The sequence below is a fragment of the Pseudophryne corroboree genome, chromosome 11, assembly GCF_028390025.1.
Source record: "Pseudophryne corroboree isolate aPseCor3 chromosome 11, aPseCor3.hap2, whole genome shotgun sequence".
Classification (NCBI taxonomy): domain Eukaryota; kingdom Metazoa; phylum Chordata; class Amphibia; order Anura; family Myobatrachidae; genus Pseudophryne; species Pseudophryne corroboree.
In genome coordinates this window covers 196435162-196456651 of record NC_086454.1, presented here as the reverse complement: position 1 = coordinate 196456651, position 21490 = coordinate 196435162, and the positions used below count along the sequence as shown (strand labels likewise).

General features: G+C 46.9%; 1 protein-coding gene and 1 non-coding gene across 3 annotated transcripts in view; both read left to right on the top strand.

Moving 5' to 3' along the window:
- The window catches only part of SF3B2 (splicing factor 3b subunit 2), a 103723-nt gene that overhangs the window by 1868 nt on the left and 80365 nt on the right, over positions 1-21490 (top strand). For both annotated transcript variants that reach the window (XM_063945170.1, XM_063945171.1), the window contains exons 3-7: positions 274-321; positions 2248-2367; positions 2521-2575; positions 2659-2747; positions 2995-3097. In XM_063945170.1, coding sequence (XP_063801240.1) covers positions 274-321; positions 2248-2367; positions 2521-2575; positions 2659-2747; positions 2995-3097 — 415 coding nt within the window. The remainder of the gene's footprint in view (positions 1-273; positions 322-2247; positions 2368-2520; positions 2576-2658; positions 2748-2994; positions 3098-21490) is intronic.
- On the top strand, positions 9327-9442 carry LOC134971054 (U5 spliceosomal RNA). Its single transcript, XR_010190206.1, has one exon. It is a non-coding gene; the product is annotated as a U5 spliceosomal RNA (small nuclear RNA).

Below are 21490 nucleotides of genomic sequence, written 5' to 3'. Positions count from 1 at the left end.
GTGCAGTTCTAACATATCAGCTCTCAGCTAGGCAACTTACATACAGGAAGCACATTTCCTGTCATGGTACCAAATTTCCATTAGAAATAAGTTTTCACTATCTGAAACTCATACTAGCAGGCCTTCTAGCAGCTGATGACTTAGTTATGAGTTCAACTCAATTATTTTTCCTTGCATAACTATAGCCATTCTTTACAAAAGAAAAGTTGGCACTATATCCATCTCGGTGTCAGCAAAACATTGTGGATCTATATCTTATGTTAATGTTTTTAGGCTCACGATGATGGTGAGATCTCCTCTACAGCTGCGAGACTGGCCCAGGTAAGGATGTGATTGGGAAATTACACGTAGCTACAAAGTATAGATGTTATAGCTGCTTTTATGGTACTCCCGCCTTTCTTTACTTAGTGTTTTGTGTTTTTTTTTTTTTTTTCCTAATTAAATGTTTACCTTACACTTTTCTTTCAATTAGCAGTTCCACAATTTTGTTATGGGACCATATAACTGCTTACTTATCGTTCATGGCAGCTATATGATGTAGCTGACTTCTGATGTCTACCATATAAACACTGGTGAGAGAGAATATATATATATATCTCTATATCTCCTATATATTAGCCCAAGTCTGTGACTCTGTGCTGGGCGGAGTCACAGATGTGGGCTAAGCTACTGACGTCACACACCCTTCTCCCCCCGGACCTGCGCCGAAGATGTGAGGGCGGGAGGCGACGCTCTGTCTGAAGCCGAGCGCCTGTCACTCCCGCTCCCCGCCTGAGCCCCGGCGCCTCTCTCCTGCCGTCTGCCCAGTGAGGAGAGAGGCAACCCTCCGTCCGGACCTCCAGGTACAGCGGGTCCCCGGCTGCCGGGGGGGGTGAGGAAAGATGTGCCTGGCGCCCTGGGGGGGGAAGATGTGCCTGCCGAGGGGGAAGGACCCACAACATCTACAGACATCCTCCCCCATCCGCATTCATTCCCCGCAACCAACCCCACCCGCACCACCTCCTGACCTCCTACCCCACTGCACCCATCCCTCAACCACCCGCAGCGCCTCCAGACCCCCTCCCCCATCTGCCACACTCCCGCACCTGCTCCTCCCCCACATGCATCGCTTCTGGACCCCCTACCCCACCCTCAGCGCACTCACCCCTTCCCCACCCGCACCACCTTCTGACAGCCTGCCCCACTGCACCCGCCCCTCCACCACCCGCAGCACCTCCCAACCCCCTCCCCCATGTGCTGCACCTGCCCCTCCCCCACACACGGCGCACTCGCCCCTTCCCCACCTGCAGCGCCTCCGGAACCCCCTCCCCCATCCGCCAGATCCCCGTACCTGCCCCTCCCCTACCCGCCGCACCTACCCGCTGCTCCTCTTGACCCCATCTGCCAAACCCCCCTACGCCACACGCGTCACTTCCGGACCCCCTACCCCACCCGCGGTGCACTCGCCCCTTCACCACCTGCAGCGCCTCCGGAACCCCCTCACCCATCCCCCAGATCCCCGTACCTGCCCCTACCCGCGGCACCCCCCGCTCTCCTCCACCCATACCGCCTCCGGATCCCACTCCCCCGCACATCCCCACCTGCAGCGCCTCACGACCCCATCCGCGTTCTCCCCCACACCCGCTGCATTCTGTACAGTGTGCCCTGCAGGCGCTGTTCACACCGTCGCAAGGGACTACGCCCCCTTCACCATCCAACGCCCTTTCATTGTGCAATATTTAACCACTCACAAAACTAGGAATGCAGGTAATACTTCATATAATACATATATAGAACGGCATACAGGGGTTAAGGGGGCGTAGCCCCTTACGACGGTGTGAAGAGCGCCCGCAGGGCGCGATGAATCACCTAGTATATATGTGTGTGTATATATATATATATATATATATATATATATATATATATATATATATATATATATATATATATATATATATATATATATATATTCTCTATATATCATTTTCTGAGGCATTTTCTCTGTAGGATAAGTACAGAAAGCCTCAAAATATGACTTGTTGGACTTGCTTGAAATTGGATTGAGAAACTTCTTTTTTTTGTCCATACAGTGACACTTTTACGTTTTACCTGTGGCTCAATTACTTGTGTTCGGAACATGGTGGATTATTTCCAATATCTACTGGTTAAGGACTTTAAGAAAAAAAAAGGATATCCTTCTCCATTCCCTTTATAAGTTTTGTTACATATATGTATATGTATTGTTTTGTTTTGTTTTGTTTTGTTCAGATGGCTGGCATGCCCCTCTCCAATCTACAAGCACCCCCACCGCCTACCATGGGGATGGGCTTTCCACTTGGCCTGAACACAGAAGGCAATAAACCACCACAAAATGATGGACGTCCTATGGTTAGCTGCTCTTTTTATTTTGTTGTTTTCTCTAGTGAGATAAGTATGATATCTTTTACATATTGTTCCGAAACTGTATTCTTATCAGCATTATCTTTCCTTTAATAAATCACACTCTCACTTGGTGCATTCTCTTTTCTTTCCATCTTTTAGGCATCACTCATTGAACAAGATTCCTCCACCATAAGGTCCCTTCTTCTTCCCAGAGGTAATGAGATAAGATTTTGCCATGGGAGTTCACATCTTTATTTTTAGTGCACTTTAGTAATCTGCTCTTCTGTGTAACTGTAGGCAACCTTCCGATTGCTACTGCTATCCCTCCACCCTCCATCGCCCGGCAACGTCTTCTCAATCAGCTATCGGGAGATGATTCCAGAGAGGTACAATATTCCTATGTGATCTAGTATTTTGCAACTGTGCATTAGTGATATTATGTTTGTGTCTCTTTTTTTAATCTGAAGACTTGAATGACGCACATTCTGCTGTACTGTTTGTCATATTGATTTATTGTTAGGGGGAGTGGCTGTATATTTATCACTGTTATTCCTTTTCCGTCTATCTATTAAATACTGTTTTCTTGTTGGCGCCCTGCATTTCTGAAAATTATATATCTGCTTTGATGTTTAGATGGAGGACTCCTCCATGGGTCCAAAGATTCCCCAAGTTCTTGAGAAAATTCTCCAGCTTAAGGAGATCAGACAAGAAGAGATGATTGTGTCAGTGGCTACAGGTAATAATAACTTTTCTATGATCAATGAGAAAATCTATTGGTGAATAAAATGAAGAACAGAAATTTCTCGTACGTCCTAGAGGCTGCTGGTTTTCATATTATTAGTACCATGGGGTATAGATGGGTCCACCAGGAGCCATGGGCACTCTAAGACTTTGATAGTGTGGGCTGGCTCCTCCCTCTATGCCCCTCCTACCACCGGAGGGGGGGGGGGGAGGGAGGGAGAGTAGTGTCCACCCCGCTGAGGTTAATGGCCACACTCTCCACTGACAGGACACTGAGCTCCTGAGTGTGATGATCGTTATCCCCCAAGGCGACCGCTCACTCCCGCAGCTTGTCGCCACCCCCTAACAGAGCCAGAAGATCGTGGTGGTGAGTGTAATACTGGTGACCCGACAAGTGGGGAGCCGGTATAAATGGCGGCATCAGGGTGCGGGGCGCAGTACTAACACTGCGCTCCGGAAGGCTCAGTGGTAATGATGCGGCGCTGTGAGGGGTTCCCTGGGCCAGCAACGATACCCTATTCACTGGTCACTCAGCTAGCAGGGACTTCGGTGGCGCTGCTAGCGCCGCTACCTCAGGCCAGTTTAAAGATTTAAATTGTGCGGGAAGACGTGCCATGTTAAGGGGGCGGAGCTTCTCGGAGTGGAATCCGGCGCCATTTTCTCCCTGCAGATCCACCACTGAGCTGCTGACAGGGAGCGCTGACCCTCCACAACTCCAGTTATCCTGTGCGGTACCAGTGGGTGGTAGAAGGGGGGGAATTCTGTATTTTGCTGTGTATTTCTATTAAGGGTACACAGCGCCATGCAGTTGTTTTATAACTGCCTATTGGGGCGCTGTGTGTGCTGGCTCCAAGCTTTATTTCTCTGAAAGTACTGGGGGGGGGGGGGGGGGGGGGGTGGACTGTGTCTGACATTTTCCTGTGTGTGTATGCAAATTCCCACATAACCATGTCCAGGGACTCTGTGTCTTGTGAGGCAGAATATGTATCTTCTCCAGAGGAATCCATTCCATGTACTCAGGAATGTAATATTTTGTCTCAGCCCTCTGAATCTGACCACAGTGGGTGGCTTCTAATAAGGGAATGATATCCCAGATTTCTACTAGGATTGCGCATTATGAGACTGAATCACAGATTTTAAAACAATCTGTGGAGGCTTTGTCTGGTTCTGTCCCCACTACCTCAAAATCCCCTGGTGTATCCAAAAAACGTGCGCTTGCTCAAATTATGCAGGTCGACACGGACACCGACTCTGACACGACAGAGATTGATGCGGATATGCAAGGGGTGAGGCTTCCCTGGCAAGAGGGGTGCAACTCATGATTGAGGCTATTGGTATGTGTTACACATTACTGACAAACCACTTGAACAGGTAGAGGAGGCTTGCTTTACAGACAATGAGAAAGTCTCCCTGACCTTTCTGGCATCTAAGGAATTAAAAGCATTATTTGAAAAATCCTGGGAAAATCCAGAGGAAAAAGCTTCAGATTCCAAAAAGGTTTCTTATAGCTCTTCCTGTCCCTGAGGATGACAGGAAAAAGTGGTAAACCCGCCTATTGTAGACTCTTCTGTATGTAGACTGTCTAAGAAGGTGATTTTACCTGTCCTGGGGTCTACCGCGTTGAAAGAACTGGCAGACCGCAAGATTGAAACTACACTCAAATCCATATACACTGCTTCAGGAGTGGCATTAAGGCCCACTATTGCCTGTGCATGGATTTCTAAAGCCACAGTAAAGTGGTCAGGCACGTTACTAGAGGAATTAGATTCTATGGCTAGAAGTGACATTGAATTGTTTTACGTAACATACAGGATTCTGCGGGTTTCATGGTGGAGGCCATGAATGACCAGGGTAATCTGACTGCAAGGACGTCGTCCATGGCTGTTTCAGCACGCAGGGGACTCTGGCTACGTCAATGGTCTGCAGACGTGGAATCCAGGAGAAGTGTGGAGAACCTACCTTTCACAGTTCAGGCTCTATTTGGGGAAGCATTGGATGCGTGGATCTCCACAGCAACCGCTGGTAAGTCAACCTTTCTTCCCTCAGCCTCTCCGACGACGAAGAAACCTTTTTCTACGTCCTCTGTGCAGTCCTTTCGGTCTGCAAAAGCTAAAAAGTCCAAGGCTCCTACCACTTTCTGCAGAGGTAGGCGTGCAAAATCCACAAAGCCGGCACCTGCTGGTGCCCAAGAACAGAAACCTGCCTCTGTGTCCTCAAAATCCTCAGCATGACGGTGGACCTCCCTGCCTGGAGAACGGGCAGGTGGGAGCGAGGCTTAGACGTTTCATTCACGTTTGGGTGTCGTCCGGTCTGGATCCCTGGGTACTGGATATTGTGTCCCAGGGATTCAAACTGGGGTTTCAAGAACTCCCACCCCACAGGTTTTTCAAATCAGGCCTGCCAGCTTTGCTGACAGAAAGAGCTATCCTTCAGGAAGCCATTCACAAATTGGAAAGGTCTGCTATTATTGTTCCAGTCCCACCTCATCTGGTACACCAGGGTTACTATTCAAACCTTTTCGTGGTACCGAAATCGGATGGTTCGGTCAGGCCAATTTTGAACCTGAAGTCGCTAAACCCTTATCTGAGGGAATTCAAGTTCAAAATGGAGTCTCTGAGAGCGGTGATCTCAGGGCTAGAGGAGGGAGAATTAATGGTATCTCTAGATATCAAGGACGCTTACCTCCACATTCTGATTTGGCCACCACACCAGGCTTATCTCAGATTTGCACTGTTGGATTGTCACTATCCGTTCCAGGCACTGCCATTCGGCCTCTCCACAGCACCGAGGGTGTCCATCAAGGTAATGGCAGCGATGATGATTCTCCTCCAAGCAGGGGGTGAATATAATTCCATATCTGGACGATCTGCTGATAAAGGCAGCTTCCAGGGAAAGGTTGTTGCAGTCCATTGCTCTTGCGACTCAACTGCCCAGGGAACACGGATGGATCCTGAATCTTTTAAAGTCACATTTGGAGCCGACAAGGAGATTCTTTCCTAGGGATGATCCTCGACATGGAGATGCACAGGGTATTTCTTCCAGTGGAAAAAGCGTTGGTGATACAAACGATGGTCCGGGATGTATTGAGCCTTGCCCGGGTATCTGTTCATCAGTGCACTCTCCTTCTGGGGAAGATGGTTGCCTCCTACGAGGCGCTATAGTACGGAAGATTTCATGCACGGTCCTTCCAACTGGATCTTCTGGACAAGTGGTCGGGATCTCACCTGCACATGCACCAGAGGATACATCTGTCACCGAAAGCCAGGATTTCACTCCTGTGGTGGCTACAACTGCCTCACCTTCTCGAGGGACGCAGGTTCGGGATTCAGAACTGGATCCTTCTAACCACAGATGCAAGTCTCAGAGGTTGGGGTGCAGTCACCCAAGGGGAAATCTTCTAAGGAAGTTGGTCAAGACTAATACATTCTAGAGCTAAGAGCCGTGTACAACGGCCTTCTACAAGCGGCGCATCTTCTACAAGATCAAGCCATTTAGGTACATAGAAACATAGAATTTGACGGCAGATAAGAACCACTTGGCCCATCTAGTCTGCCCCTTTTTTTATCCTTTAGGCAATCTCAACCCTTTCTGAACCTTAATTCTTTGTAAGGATATTCATATGCCTATCCCAAGCATGTTTAAATTGCTCTACAGTCTTAGCCACTACCACCTCTGATGGGAGACTATTCCACTTATCCACTACCCTTTCTGTGAAGTAATTTTTCCTTAAATTTCCCCTGAACCTCCCCCCCTCCAGTCTCAGTGTATGTCCTCGAGTTCTAATATTTCTCTTCCTTTGAAGAATGTTTCCCTCCTGAACTTTAAGACCCTTGATATATTTGAAAGTTTCTATCATGTCCCCCCTTTCCCTTCTCTCCTCCAAACTATACATGTTAAGATCTTTTAGCCTTTCCGGGTACGTTTTGTGATGTAGGCCATGCACCATTTTAGTTGCCCTTCTTTGTACACTCTCTAATGTATTTATATCCTTCTGGAGATATGGTCTCCAGAACTGGACACAGTATTCCAGATGGGGCCGCACCAATGACCTATACAGTGGCATTATCACTTCTTTTTTCCTACTACTGATTCCTCTCCCTATGCAACCAAGCATCTGACTTGCCTTTCTCATTGCTTTGTTGCATTGCTTTCCTGCCTTCAAGTCACTTGAAATAGTGACTCCTAAATCCCTTTCTTCCTCAGTAGTTTCCATTATAGTACCCTTGATACTATATTTAGCCTTTGGGTTTTTGAGACCCAAGTGCATGATTTTGCATTTTTTAGCATTAAAGTGTAGTTGCCACGTTCTGGACCATTTCTCAAGCCTACCTAGGTCATGAATCATTTGTTTTACCCCTCCCGGTGTGTCTACCCTGTTGCATATCTTTGTATCATCTGCAAAAAGGCATTCCTTCCCTTCAATACCATCTGCAATATCACCAACAAAGATATTAAAGAGAACTGGACCAAGTACAGATCCCTGGGGTACTCCACTGGTAACATTTACCTCCATAGATTGCACTCCATTAAGTACAACTGTCTGTTTCCTATCCTGCAACCAGGTTCTTATCCATTTAACTGTTTTATAATCCACCCCCACGCTTTCAAGTTTATTTAGCAGTCTGCGATGTTGGACAGTGTCAAATGCCTTACTAAAGTCTAGATATGCTACATCTACAGCTCCTCCTTGATCTATTATTTTCGTCACAGAGTCAAAAAAGTTAATAAGATTTGTTCGGCATGATCTCCCACCAGTAAATCCATGCTGTTTTGGATCCTGTAAGTGGTTTGATTTAAGATATTCCACAACTTTCTTTTAATAGTTTTTCCATTACTTTCCCTACTACTGATGTAAGGCTTACTGGTCTGTAGTTACTTGCTTCTTCCTTGCTTCCACTTTTGTGCAGTGGAACTACATTTGCTCTTTTCCAGTCCTCTGGAATAGCACCTGTATTTAGTGACTGGTTAAATAATTCTGTTAAAGGTGTAACCAGCACATCTTTTAGCTCTTTGAGTATCCTTGGGTGTATCCCATCTGGTCCCATTGATTTATCCACTTTTAGTTGTGAAAGTTCTGTTAGGACCTTCTCCTCTGTAAATGTACTTTCATCTACCTTATTTTTATGAATGTCCTTGCAACTTAACTGTGGCCCCATCCCTTCTTCTGTAGTAAATACTGAGCAAAAATAATTATTTAGGTGATCTGCTATTGCCTTGTCACCCTCCACCAAATGCTCACTCTCTGTCTTAAGTTTTATTATTCCTCCATTTGATTTTCTCCTTTCACTTATATACTTAAAAAAAAAAGTTTTGCCCCCTTTATCTACTGACTGGGCCATTTTCTCCTCAGTTTCTGCCTTTGCACGTCTGATCACTTTCTTAGCATCCTTCCGTCTGTCAAGATACACCTCTTTGTCATTATTATTTTGAGTCTGTTTGTATTTCCTAAAAGCCATCTTTTTTGCTTTCACACTAGTTGATACTTCTTTTGTGAACCACACTGGCTTCCTTTTCCTGGTGCTTTTTCTAACCCTTTTGATACAAAGATCAGTTGTACTTAATATTGCACTTTTCAGTTTTTCCCACCTCTCCTGCACTCCCAAGTTCCACCAGTCCGCCAATGAATCACTTAAACAGCTCCCCATTTTTGCAAAGTCAGCATTTCTAAAATCCAACACCTTTGTTTTTGTGTGACAGGTGTTGAATCCTGTCTTTATACTAAACCATACTGCTTGATGATCACTGGATCCCAGGTGCTCACCCACATATATGTTGGATATCCTATCACCATTTGTAAGAATTAAATCTAATATTGAATCTTTGCGAGTGGGCTCCGTCACCAATTGCTTGAGAGATGCTCCCTGTAAGGAATGTAGAAATTTGCCACTTGTAGGTGAACTTGCAAAAGACCCCTCCCAATTTACATCAGGTAAATTAAAGTCTCCCATGATTATGACTTCTCCCTTTAAAGACATTTTAGTGATGTCCAACAATAGGTTCCTGTCCAAATCCTGCCCCTGGCCTGGTGGTCTATAGATCACCCCAATGCGAATAACATCCTTCTCCCCGGTTTCTATGGTGACCCAAAGGGCCTCAGTTTAGTCTTCAATATTTTGTATTAAAGTAGCATTTATGCTTTCTTTCACATACATTGCTACCCCTCCTCCTATTCTTCCTATTCTATCCTTCCTAAATATATTGTATCCTGGTATAGCTATGTCCCAGAGCTCTGGTTTCTCTTCAGAACGAACAAATCTTTCGCCTTTTACTAAAGATCTCCGTGGAGAGGAGCCAAACCGAGTTTTACAAATCCTTGGAGTGACGCCCACCAATCTGGGCTATATATATATATATATATATATATATATATATATATATATATATATATATATATATATATATATATATATATATATATATCATATATAATATATATATCAGGAATCACACTGTGTCCTTTACACCATGAATACACCTCCCTAAATGTAAAGATATAGTACACCTGACCACAATGACCAAATGATCAAAGGAGGTAAACACCAGAGAGCATGCAATAATAAACTGTTTCACTGTGCAACTTCCCCACACATGCAATGCCAATTACAAGCCAATCATTACATCAAAAAACATACATGAGTTTGCATAAGAGAGAGCTGTAGTGAGCAGTTTGTGGAAGTCTTTTCATAGTGTAAAGAGACAGATAACATTAGTACAGGTGAGAATTCAGTTGGTTTTGGTAAGCTATAGACATAAATTTGAGTAGTTGTGGATAAAGTGGAAAGGTCTTGCAGCGTTCCTATCACAGATTTAAGTTCTAAATATGGGTTACTCAGGCTGGAGTAGTTTGATGTGTAGAGGAATTGGACTCACATTTGTTTGAAAGCTGTCCTTTAGTGGCCCAGATTGTGGAATGATTGTTCTTCTGTTTTCCTTCGGTTTAACGTTGGTGTAACGTTGAAATTATTTTTAAACTTGTAGTTATCCTTTGAATAATGTCCTTTGAAGTAATGGCCCACAAGCCTACGGCCTAAGCCTTCCTGGTGCTCTTTAAGTAATAGTCGGACAATGTAATGACGGTGGCCTACATTAACCGACAGGGCGGAACGAAGAGCAGAGCTGCAATGTCAGAGGTAACACGAATCCTCCTCTGGGCAGAAAGGCACGCGTTGGCGCTGTCAGCAATCTTCATTCCGGGAGTGGACAACTGGGAAGCGGACTTCCTCAGCAGACACGATCTCATCCAGGAGAGTGGGGCTTCTATCCGGAGGTGACAAGTCTTTGGGGTGTACCTCAAATAGACAACATGGCCTCCTGTCTCAACAAGAAGCTTCGGAGGTCCTGTTCCAGGTCACGAGACCCACAAGCAGTGGCGGTGGACGCCTTGGTGACTCCGTGGGTGTTCCAGTCAGTGTACGTGTTTCCTCCTCTTCCACGGATTCTAAAACTCATAAAGAGAACAGGAGTTCAGGCTAGATCCAAGGCCTCTTCCTCTTCGGGAGGACCTTCTGCGACAGGGGCCGTTTGCTTATCAAGACTTACCACGGCTACGTTTGTCGGCATGGAGGTTGAACTCCAGATTTTAGCTCGGAAGGGCATTCCGAACAAGGTTATTCCTACCCTGATACAGGCTAGGAAAGGAGTAACGTCTGAACATTACCATCGCATATGGAAAAAGTATGTCTCTTGGTGTGAATCCAAGAAGTTTCCTATGGTGGAGTTTCAACTGGGACGGTTTCTCCTCTTTCTGCAAGCAGGTGTGGATATGGGCCTGAGTTTGGGTTCCGTAAAGGCCCAGATTTCGGCCTTATCCGTTTTCTTCCAGAAACAACTGTCTTCACTTCCTGAGGTTCAGACTTTCTTAAAAGGGGTTCTGCACATCCAGCCTCCCTTTGTGCCTCCTACGGCGCCCTGGGATCTTAACGTGGTGTTACAGTTCCTCCAATCGGGTTGGTTCCAGCCTCTACCGGGGGTTGAGGTCAAGTTTCTCACGTGGAAGGCTGTCACTTTGTTGGTCTTGGCTTCTGCTAGGTGTGTGTCGGAGTTGAGGGCTTTGTCTTGTAAAAGCCCCTACTTGATCTTCCATGAAGATAGAGCTGAGCTCCGAACGCGTCAGCAGTTCCTTCCGAAGGTTGTGTCGGCATTTCATGTCAACCAACCTATTGTGGTGCCAGTTGCTACTGACTCCTCCGTTCCATCAAAGTCCTTGGATGTTGTAAGGGCTCTGAAAATGTATGTGAAGAGGACGGCTCGTCACAGAAAATCGGACTCTGTTTGTTCTGTATGATCCCAAGAAAATTGGGGGTCCTGCATCTAAGCAGACGATATCTCGCTGGATCAGGGTCACTGTCCAGCATGCATATTCTACGGCTGGGTTGCCGTGTCCAAAATCTGTTAAAGCCCATTCTACTCGTAAGGTGGATTCTTCCTGGGCAGCTGCCCGGGGTGTCTCGGCTTTACAACTTTGCCGTGCAGCTACTTGGTCTGGGTCGAACACATTTGCTAAGTTCTACAAGTTCGATACTTTGGCCTAAAGTTTGGTCAATCAGTTCTGCAGGAGCCTACGCGCTCTCCCTCCCGTTCTAGGAGCTTTGGTACATCCCCATGGTACTAATATGGACCCCAGCATCCTCTAGGACGTAAGAGAAAATAGGATTTTAATTACCTGGTGGTAAATCCTATTCTCATAGTCCGTAGAGGATGCTGGGCACACTGCAGTTAAGTACTGTTTTTGTTACTTGGTTAAGTAATATTGTTCAGCCGTTGCTGAGTTTTCCACTATCTGTGTAAAATTCTTCTCTCAAAGTTGTCCGTCTCCTCGGGCACAGTTTCTAGACTGGGTCTGGTAGGAGGGGCACAGTGGGAGGAGCCAGCCCACACTATCAGTCTTAAAGTGCCAATGTCTCCTGGTGGAACCGTCTATACCCCATGGTACTAATATAGACCCCAGTATCCTCTACGGACTACGAAAAAAGGATTTACCGGTAGGTAATTAAAATCCTATTTTCTGAGTTATCACTGATCCTCCCCTTCAATAGAATATGTCCCTTTTTTATTAAGGTAATTAATGCTTTTTAGTGTGTGTGTGTGTGTGTGTGTGTGTGTGTGTTTTTTTCTTCCCATAAGCAGCATTTTCACCTCACAGCACCTTTTACCACCTCCTCCCTCTGTAAACCCTTAATGCTTTCTGCTCTTTGACATTTCTCCTGGTTTGCCTCTTACTTGTCAAATTGCATCATCTTTGTCTCTACACCCAGCTGTACCTCTCCTTCCCATTAGGATCCCTCAAGACTCTGATTTTCTTCTCCTTTTACACCACTTATAGGCCCAAATGTATTAAGATTTCTCTGACGTCCTAGTGGATGCTGGGAACTCCGTAAGGACCATGGGGAATAGCGGCTCCGCAGGAGACACGGCACAAAAGTAAAGCTTTAGGACTACCTGGTGTGCACTGGCTCCTCCCCCTATGACCCTCCTCCAAGCCTCAGTTAGATTTTTGTGCCCGATCGAGAAGGGTGCACACTAGGGGCTCTCCTGAGCTGCTTAGTGAAAAGTTTAGTTTTAGGTTTTTTATTTTCAGTGAGACCTGCTGGCAACAGGCTCACTGCATCGAGGGACTAAGGGGAGAAGAAGCGAACTCACCTGCGTGCAGAGTGGATTGGGCTTCTTAGGCTACTGGACACCATTAGCTCCAGAGGGATCGAACACAGGCCCAGCCATGGAGTCCGGTCCCAGAGCCGCGCCGCCGGCCCCCTTACAGAGCCAGAAGCAAGAAGAGGTCCGGAAAATCGGCGGCAGAAGACATCCTGTCTTCACCAAGGTAGCGCACAGCACTGCAGCTGTGCGCCATTGCTCCTCAGCACACTTCACACTTCGGTCACTGAGGGTGCAGGGCGCTAGGGGGGGGCGCCCTGAGCAGCAATAAAAACACCTTGGCTGGCGAAAATACATCACATATAGCCCCCAGGGCTATATGGATGAATTTTAACCCCTGCCAGATTACACTGAAAAACGGGAGAAAAGGCCGCCGATAAGGGGGCGGAGCCTATCTCCTCAGCACACTGGCGCCATTTTCCCTCACAGCTCCGTTGGAGGGAAGCTCCCTGGCTCTCCCCTGCAGTCACTACACTACAGAAAGGGTTAAAAAAGAGAGGGGGGCACTAATTAGGCGCAGTATAAACAATACAGCAGCTATAAGGGGAAAAACACTTATATAAGGTTATCCCTGTAAATATATATAGCGCTCTGGTGTGTGCTGGCAAACTCTCCCTCTGTCTCCCCAAAGGGCTAGTGGGGTCCTGTCCTCTATCAGAGCATTCCCTGTGTGTGTGCTGTGTGTCGGTACGTTTGTGTCGACCTGTATGAGGAGGAAAATTATGTGGAGGCGGAGCAAATTGCCTGTAATAGGGATGTCACCCCCTAGGGGGTCGACACCTGAGTGGATGAACTGCTGGAAGGAATTACATAACAGTGTCAGCTCTTTACAAAAGACAGTGATTGACATGAGACAGCCGGCTACTCAGCTTGTGCCTGTCCAGACGTCTCATAGGCCGTCAGGGGCTCTAAAGCGCCCGTTCCCTCAGATGGCAGATATAGACGCCGACACGGATACTGACTCCAGTGTCGACGGTGAAGAGACAAATATGACTTCCAGTAGGGCCACACGTTACATGATTGAGGCAATGGAAAATGTTTTACACATTTCTGATAATACGAGTACCACCAATAGGGGTATTATGTTCAGTGAGGAAAAACTACCTGTAGTTTTCCTGAATCTGAGAAATTAAATGAGGTGTGTGATGAAGCGTGGGTTTCCCCCGATAAAAAAACTGATCATTTCTAAAAAGTTATTGGCATATATCCTTTCCCGCCAGAGGTTAGGGTGCGTTGGGAAACACCCCCTAGGGGGGATAAAGCGCTCACACGCTTGTCAAAACAAGGGCTCTACCCTCTCCGGAGATGGCCGCCCTTAAGGATCCTGCTGATAGAAAGCAGGAGGGTATCCTAAAATGTATTTACACACATACTGGTGTTATACTGCGACCAGCAATCGCCTCAGCCTGGATGTGCAGTGCTGGGTTGGCGTGGTCGGATTCCCTGACTGAAAATATTGATACCCTAGATAGGGACAGTATATTATTGCCTGTAGAGCATTTAAAAGATGCATTTCTATATATGGGTGATGCACAGCGGGATATTTGCCGACTGGCATCAAGAGTAAGTGCGCTGTCCATTTCTGCCAGAAGAGGGTTATGGACACGACAGTGGTCAGGTGATGTGGATTCCAAATGGCATATGGAAGTATTGCCTTATAAAGGGGAGGAGTTATTTGGGGTCGGTCTTTCAGACCTGGTGGCCACGGCAACAGCTGGGAAATCCACGTTTTTACCCCAGGTCGCCTCTCAACATAAGAAGACGCCGTATTATCAGGCGCAGTCCTTTCGTTCCCATAAGGGCACGTGGGCAAAAGGTTCCTCATTTCTGCCCCGTGACAGAGGGAGAGGGAAACGGCTGCAGAAATCAGCCAGTTCCCAGGAACAGAAGCCCTCTCCCGCCTCTGCCAAGCCCTCAGCATGACGCTGGGGCTTTACAAGCAGACAGGGAGGCAGTGTTGGAAGCCATTCACAAGCTGTATTCCCAGCAGGTGATAATTAAGGTACCCCTCCTGCAACAGGGAAAGGGGTATTACTCCACACTGTTGTGGTACCGAAGCCGGACGGCTCGGTGAGACCGATTTTAAATCTAAAATCTTTGAACACTTACATACAGAGGTTCAAATTCAAGAGAAGGGGACTACATGGTGTCTCTGGACATCAAGGATGCTTACCTTCATGTCCAAATTTACCCTTCTCACCAAGGGTACCTCAGGTTTGTGGTACAGAGCTGTCACTATCAGTTTCAGACGCTGCCGTTTGGATGGTCCACGGCACCCCGGGTCTTTACCAAGGTAATGACCGAAATGATGATACTCCTTCGAAGGAAGGGAGTTTTAGTTATTCCTTACTTGGACGATCTCCTGATAAGGGTAAGATCCTGGGAACAGTTGGAGGTCGGTGTAGCACTATCTCAGGTAGTGTTGCGACAGCACGATTGGATTCTCAATATTCCAAAATCGCAGCTGGTTCCGACGACTCGTCTTCTGTTCCTAGGGATGATTCTGGACACAGTTCAGAAAAAGGTGTTTCTCCTGGAGGAGAGAGCCAGGGAGTTATCCGAGCTAGTCAGGAACCTCCTAAAACCGAGCCAAGTCTCAGTGCATCAATGCACAAGGGTTCTGGGAAAAATGGTAGCTTCCTACGAAGCAAAGGCCATTCGGCAGATTCCACGCAAGAACTTTCCAGTGGGACCTGCTGGACAAATGGTCCGGGTCGCATCTTAAGATGCATCAGCGGATAACCCGGTCACCAAAGACAAGGGTGTCCCTCCTGTGGTGGTTGCAGAGTGCTCATCTTCTAGAGGGCCGCAGAGTCGGCATGCAGGACTGGGTCCTGGTGACCACGGATGCCAGCCTGCGAGGCTGGGGAGCAGTCACACAGGGAAAAAATTTCCAGGGCTTATGGTCAAGCCTGGAGACATCATTTCACATAAATATCCTGGAGCTAAGGGCCATTTACAATGCTCTCAGCTTAGCAAGACCTCTGCTTCAAGGTCAGCCGGTGTTGATCCAGTCGGACAACATCACGGCAGTCACCCATGTAAACAGACAGGGTGGCACAAGAAGCAGTCAATGGCAGAAGCTGCAAGGATTCTTCGCTGGGCGGAAAATCATGGGATAGCACTGTCAGCAGTATTCATTCCGGGAGTGGACAACTGGGAAGCAGACTTCCTCAGCAGGCACGGCCTCCACCCGGGAGAGTGGGGACTTCACCCAGAAGTCTTCCACATGATTGTAAACCATTGGGAAAAACCAAAGGTGGACATGATGGCGTCCCGCCTAAACAAAAAATTGGACAGGTATTGTGCCAGGTCAAGGGACCCTCAGGCAATAGCTGTGGACGCTCTGGTAACACCGTGGGTGTACCAGTCAGTGTATGTGTTTCCTCCTCTTCCTCTCATACCAAAAGTACTGAGAATTATAAGACGGAGGGGAGTAAGAACTATACTCGTGGCTCCGGATTGGCCAAGAAGGACTTGGTACCCGGAACTTCAAGAGATGCTCACGGAGGACCCGTGGCCTCTACCTCTAAGAAGGGACCTGCTCCAGCAAGGACCCTGTCTATTCCGAGACTTACCGCGGCTGCGTTTAACGGCAGGGCGGTTGAACGCCGGATCCTGAAGGAAAAAGGCATTCCGGATGAAGTCATCCCTACCCTGATCAAGCCAGGAAGGATGTAACCGCAAAGCATTATCACCGCATTTGGCGAAAATATGTTGCGGGGTGCGAGGCCAGTAAGGCCCCGATGGAGGAATTTTCAACTAGGTCGATTCCTGCATTTCCTGTAAACAGGAGTGTCTATGTGCCTAAAATTGGGGTCCATTAAGGTTCAAATTTCGGCCTTGTCAATTTTCTTCCAGAAAGAACTAACTTCAGTTCCTGAAGTTCAGACGTTTTGTAAAAGGGGTACTGCATTTACAGCCTCCTTTTTGTGCCTCCAGTGGCACCTTGGGATCTCAATGTAGTTTTGGGGTTCCTAAAGTCACATTGCTTTGAACCACTTGAGTCTGTGGAGTTAAAATATCTCACATGGAAAGTGGTCATGTTGTTGGCCCTGGCCTCGGCCAGGCGCGTGTCAGAATTGGGGGCTTTATCCTGTAAAGGCCCTTATCTGATCTTCCAGACAGGGCGGAATTGAGGACTCATCCTCAATTTCTCCCTAAGGTGTTTTCAGCGTTTCATGTGAACCAGCCTATTGTGGTACCTGCGGCTACTAGGGACTTGGAGGACTCCAAGTTGCTGGATGTAGTCAGGGCCCTGAAAATATATGTTTCCAGGACGGCTGGAGTCAGAAAATCTGACTCGCTGTTTATCCTGTATGCACCCAACAAGCTGGGTGCTCCTGCTTCTAAGCAGACTATTGCTCGTTGGATTTGTAGCACAATTCAGCTTGCACATTCTGTGGCAGGCCTGCCACAGCCAAAATCTGTAAAAGCCCATTCCACAGGGAAAGGGGCTCATCTTGGGCGGCTGCCCGAGGGGTCTCGGCTTTACAACTTTGCCGAGCAGCTACTTGGTCAGGGGCAAACACGTTTGCTAAATTCTACAAATTTGATACCCTGGCTGAGGAGGACCTGGAGTTCTCTCATTCGGTGCTGCAGAGTCATCCGCACTCTCCCGCCCGTTTGGGAGCTTTGGTATAATCCCCATGGTCCTTACGGAGTTCCCAGCATCCACTAGGACGTCAGAGAAAATAAGAATTTACTTACCGATAATTCTATTTCTCATAGTCCGTAGTGGATGCTGGGCGCCCATCCCAAGTGCGGATTGTCTGCAATACTTGTACATAGTTATTGTTACAAAAATCGGGTTATTGTGGTTGTGAGCCATCTTTCCAGAGGCTCCTCTGTTATCATGCTGTTAACTGGATTCAGATCACAGGTTGTACGGTGTGATCGGTGTGGCTGGTATGAGTCTTACCCAGGATTCATAAATCCTTCCTTATTGTGTACGCTCGTCCGGGCACAGTATCCTAACTGAGGCTTGGAGGAGGGTCATAGGGGGAGGAGCCAGTGCACACCAGGTAGTCCTAAAGCTTTACTTTTGTGCCCAGTCTCCTGCGGAGCTGCTATTCCCCATGGTCCTTACGGAGTTCCCAGCATCCACTACGGACTATGAGAAATAGAATTATCGGTAAGTAAATTCTTATTTAACAAGAGATAAATTGGGGACTTATTAAGAGTGATAAATGACAAGCCAATCAGCTTCCTAACTGCTATGTCACAGGCTGTGTTTGAAAAATTACGAGCTGGTTGGTTGGTCATTTATCACTCTTTATCCGTCCTCACTGTTGGGTAAATGTATAAAGCAGTGATAAGAGTGGAAAAGTTGCCCATGGCAACCAATCAGCTGCTCTGTATAATTTTATAGTATGCAAATGATACATTTTACTTCAGTGCTGATTGGTTGCCATGGACAACTTCTCCACTGGCTCACTTCTTCACTCTTATCACTGCTTCATACATTTACCCCTTTATCTTAAGGTTTGATACATTTGGGCCTTAAGTTCCTCTGGTCTCTGCTACCACCTGTATGCCAATGACCCTTTAATTTACCTCTTTCCCTGATCTTTCTCCAATATCACCTCCTGTATGTCAGCTTCTCCACTTGTCACAACGTGTCTAGGAACTTAACTACCCCCCTCTATCCCTCTTCTCTGTTCCCCAAGACCTTTGTTTGAGTGTCTTCCTTGACTGCACTTTTTTTTTTTTTAAACTGCATATAATTCCTCTCCCAATTCCACCATTTCCACATCTGTCACATTATTAAGATCCAGCTATTTCTCACCCTGGAAGCTACTCATATTTCAACTTTACTACTGTATTCTGCTCCTCTCTGGCCTTCCATCTCCAACCTTGCCCCTCTTTAATCTTTCTCTTGCAGCAAGGCTGGGGGAAACTGGACCATGGGATTGCAGGTTGGGGCTGGAGTTGGCACTTAAACTGCAGCTTTTAAAATTAGCTCCTCCCCAGTGTTCTTTAGGTGACTACGGAGTAGGACATGTTTTAGGGAACCTTTTGAGGTTTCATTTTACCGACATTGTTTCTTCGGGTACTCGATCGCATCACAGATCAACCGGTGATGGTTATCTTAGTGGCTCCAGACTGGCCACGCAGGTTGTGGTATGCCGACATTCTCAAACTGTCCGTAGGTCCTGGGTGGTGTCTTCCACTTCGACCAGACCTACTACTACAAGGTGCGTTTCTAAATGAGGAACTTCCTCGGTTGACTTTAGTGTTCTGGCATTTGAGACCAAGGTTTTGAAAGCTAAAGGATTTTCTCGCTCAGTAGTCCGTACTATGCCGTGAGCCTGGAAACTGGTTTTGTCACGGAATTTCCACAGGGCATAGAAACTCCTACATCGGGGGTGGTTGGGGGTTTGGAGGTCAGTTTAAAGCTTTGTTCTTTAAAAGTACAAATTTCAGCCCTGTCAAATTATTTCTATAGGCGTTTGGCCCTTCTTCCAGATGTCAGTACCTTTTTTACAGTGTGGTGTGTATTAAATCACCGTTTTGTCTGCCATTAGTGCTGTGGGATCTTAGTCTGGTCCTACCGCTCTATAACAAGCTACATTTGAGCCTTTTGATTCAGCGGATCTTCAGTTTGTTACTTCTATGCTGGTGTTCTTTTTGGCTATTGCTTCAGCTTGGTGTGTTTCCGATTCGAGGCCTTTGTCTTGTAAGCCACCTTTTCCCGTCTTCCATGATGATAGGAACTGTACAAAGAACTGCCCTGTGTTCCAGCTGAAAACTGTTTCGGCTTTACACATAAACGTGGTTGGCCTGCTACAAAGTAGACGATTGCGCATTGTATCCGCTTGGTCATCACTTGAGTCTATTCTAGTGTGGTGCGACTGGCACCAGACCGGGTGTCGGCACATTCCACTAGGGCAATGGCGAACTCCTGGGCAGCGTGACATGGGGCTTTGGTAGAACAGGTCTGCCATGCAGCTACATTGTCCTCTGTCTACACATTTGCTCATGTTTACCATTGTCCTGTTTTGCCTACGGTGACGCTCACTTTGGGCATACAGTTTTCCAATCAGACAGCATAAGCATTCCCTCTCCTGGGGGTAGCTGTTGAACATCTCCTGGTCCAATGTCCCCCAGCCTTGCTGCAAGAGAAAAGAGACTTTTTGGTTACTTACGCTTGAATCCTGTTAAGCAGGCTGGGGGACACTGCATTCTCTCCCTCATGCTCAGTTGTACTGGGTTTTTGGTTCTTGACTGTCTTTTCCCTACTGGTCTGTTTCTCCTGCAGGGTCCACAGATTATCCACAGGATAAACATTTGTATATGAGGTAGCATCAGCGGATTGGCACCAACGATCAAAGATTTTAGCCTCCCATAATGCAACGGGCCAGTCCCCTATGTCCCTGGCTCAAGCAATTCAGTCTTTTTGTTGGTGCGTCAGGAGTCGAACCACGATCTTTGAGCTGCTCACTCTGGCAGCCATAAGCTTGTTGTTTTAATTTATTTTTATAGTCTTATGTTTTTTGAGCGAGTTTTCTAAAAAGTGTCGTACACGTACATTAGAAAGAGTCGCTCCAACAACTCTCCGCCGCGTCGCGACAATACTTACCCACGTGTACAGTGCTGTTTCGGCGGGCGTCTGTGTCGGATGTACTAGCAAGTCCAGCTGACGTTACCAGGTTGTGGCCGGAGCAGGGGTAGAAGGTAAGGCATCGGTTCATCTTAGCGGGGGGAGATGCAAGACACAGCCGCACTGTTTCGGGAAGGAGACTACCGAACATTCGCTGACGCGGCTACCACCTCGGGTGGACCAGCGCTAGGCCCCAGGGATCATAGGCTCCAGGGATTAGTGTGAGGCCATGATCCCTGGGGTTGATGTCGGTAATGGGGAGTAAGATGCTCTCCTGGTCGCCCCTCCCCCCGGTTCATGACCAGTTTCCCGCCATGAACTGATTTTCCGCTTCCGTCTGATACGCTATGTATCTAAAGGTCCCAGTCGCAGCATAGGAGGCTGTGTGACTTGGGCATCGGTGTTCACTGTAGGTTCACTGGGCGTTTGTGTACACTATTGGCGTCAGGATCCACTCAGCATTCATTAACGTATTGATCGATTCTGGAAGCGGGGTGAAGTCTCCCTGTATTCCACTTAACTGAGCCGGGTGATACAGCACTAAGGGGGTAATTCAGAGTTGATCGCAGCAGCAAATTTGTTAGCAGTTGGGCAAAACCACGTGGTCTGCAGTTATGGCAGGTATAACATTTGCAGAGAGAGTTAGATTTGGGTGGGTTATTTTGCTTCTGTTCAGGGTAAATACTGGCTGCTTTATATTTACACTGCAATTTAGATTTCAGATTGAACACACCCCACCCAAATCTAACTAATATTTGCTGCTGCGATCAACTCTGAATTAGGCCCCAAGTCTCTACCTACCATTAAGTATGAGTAGTTGGAAAAGTGCATGATGCATATGAGTCTGTAAACTATAGCGGTTTCTTTTGCTGTGTGACTGAATACGTTTAAAGTCCTATATAAGGAATTGCAGTAATTTGTTTCTCCTACATACTTGAAATTTATCTGTAGTTGAATATGTGCTTATTATACTAATGTGTATCCTGTGACTGATTGCTAGTGTGATTGCTGACTTTACTATTTCTGTCAGTTTCTGTGTATATACTGATCCTCAATGCTGGTGCAAAGCAGGGAGGTATCGGATTGTATGTCACTTTAACAAGTTTTAAAGTGATTTCAGTCATAAATTGTGTC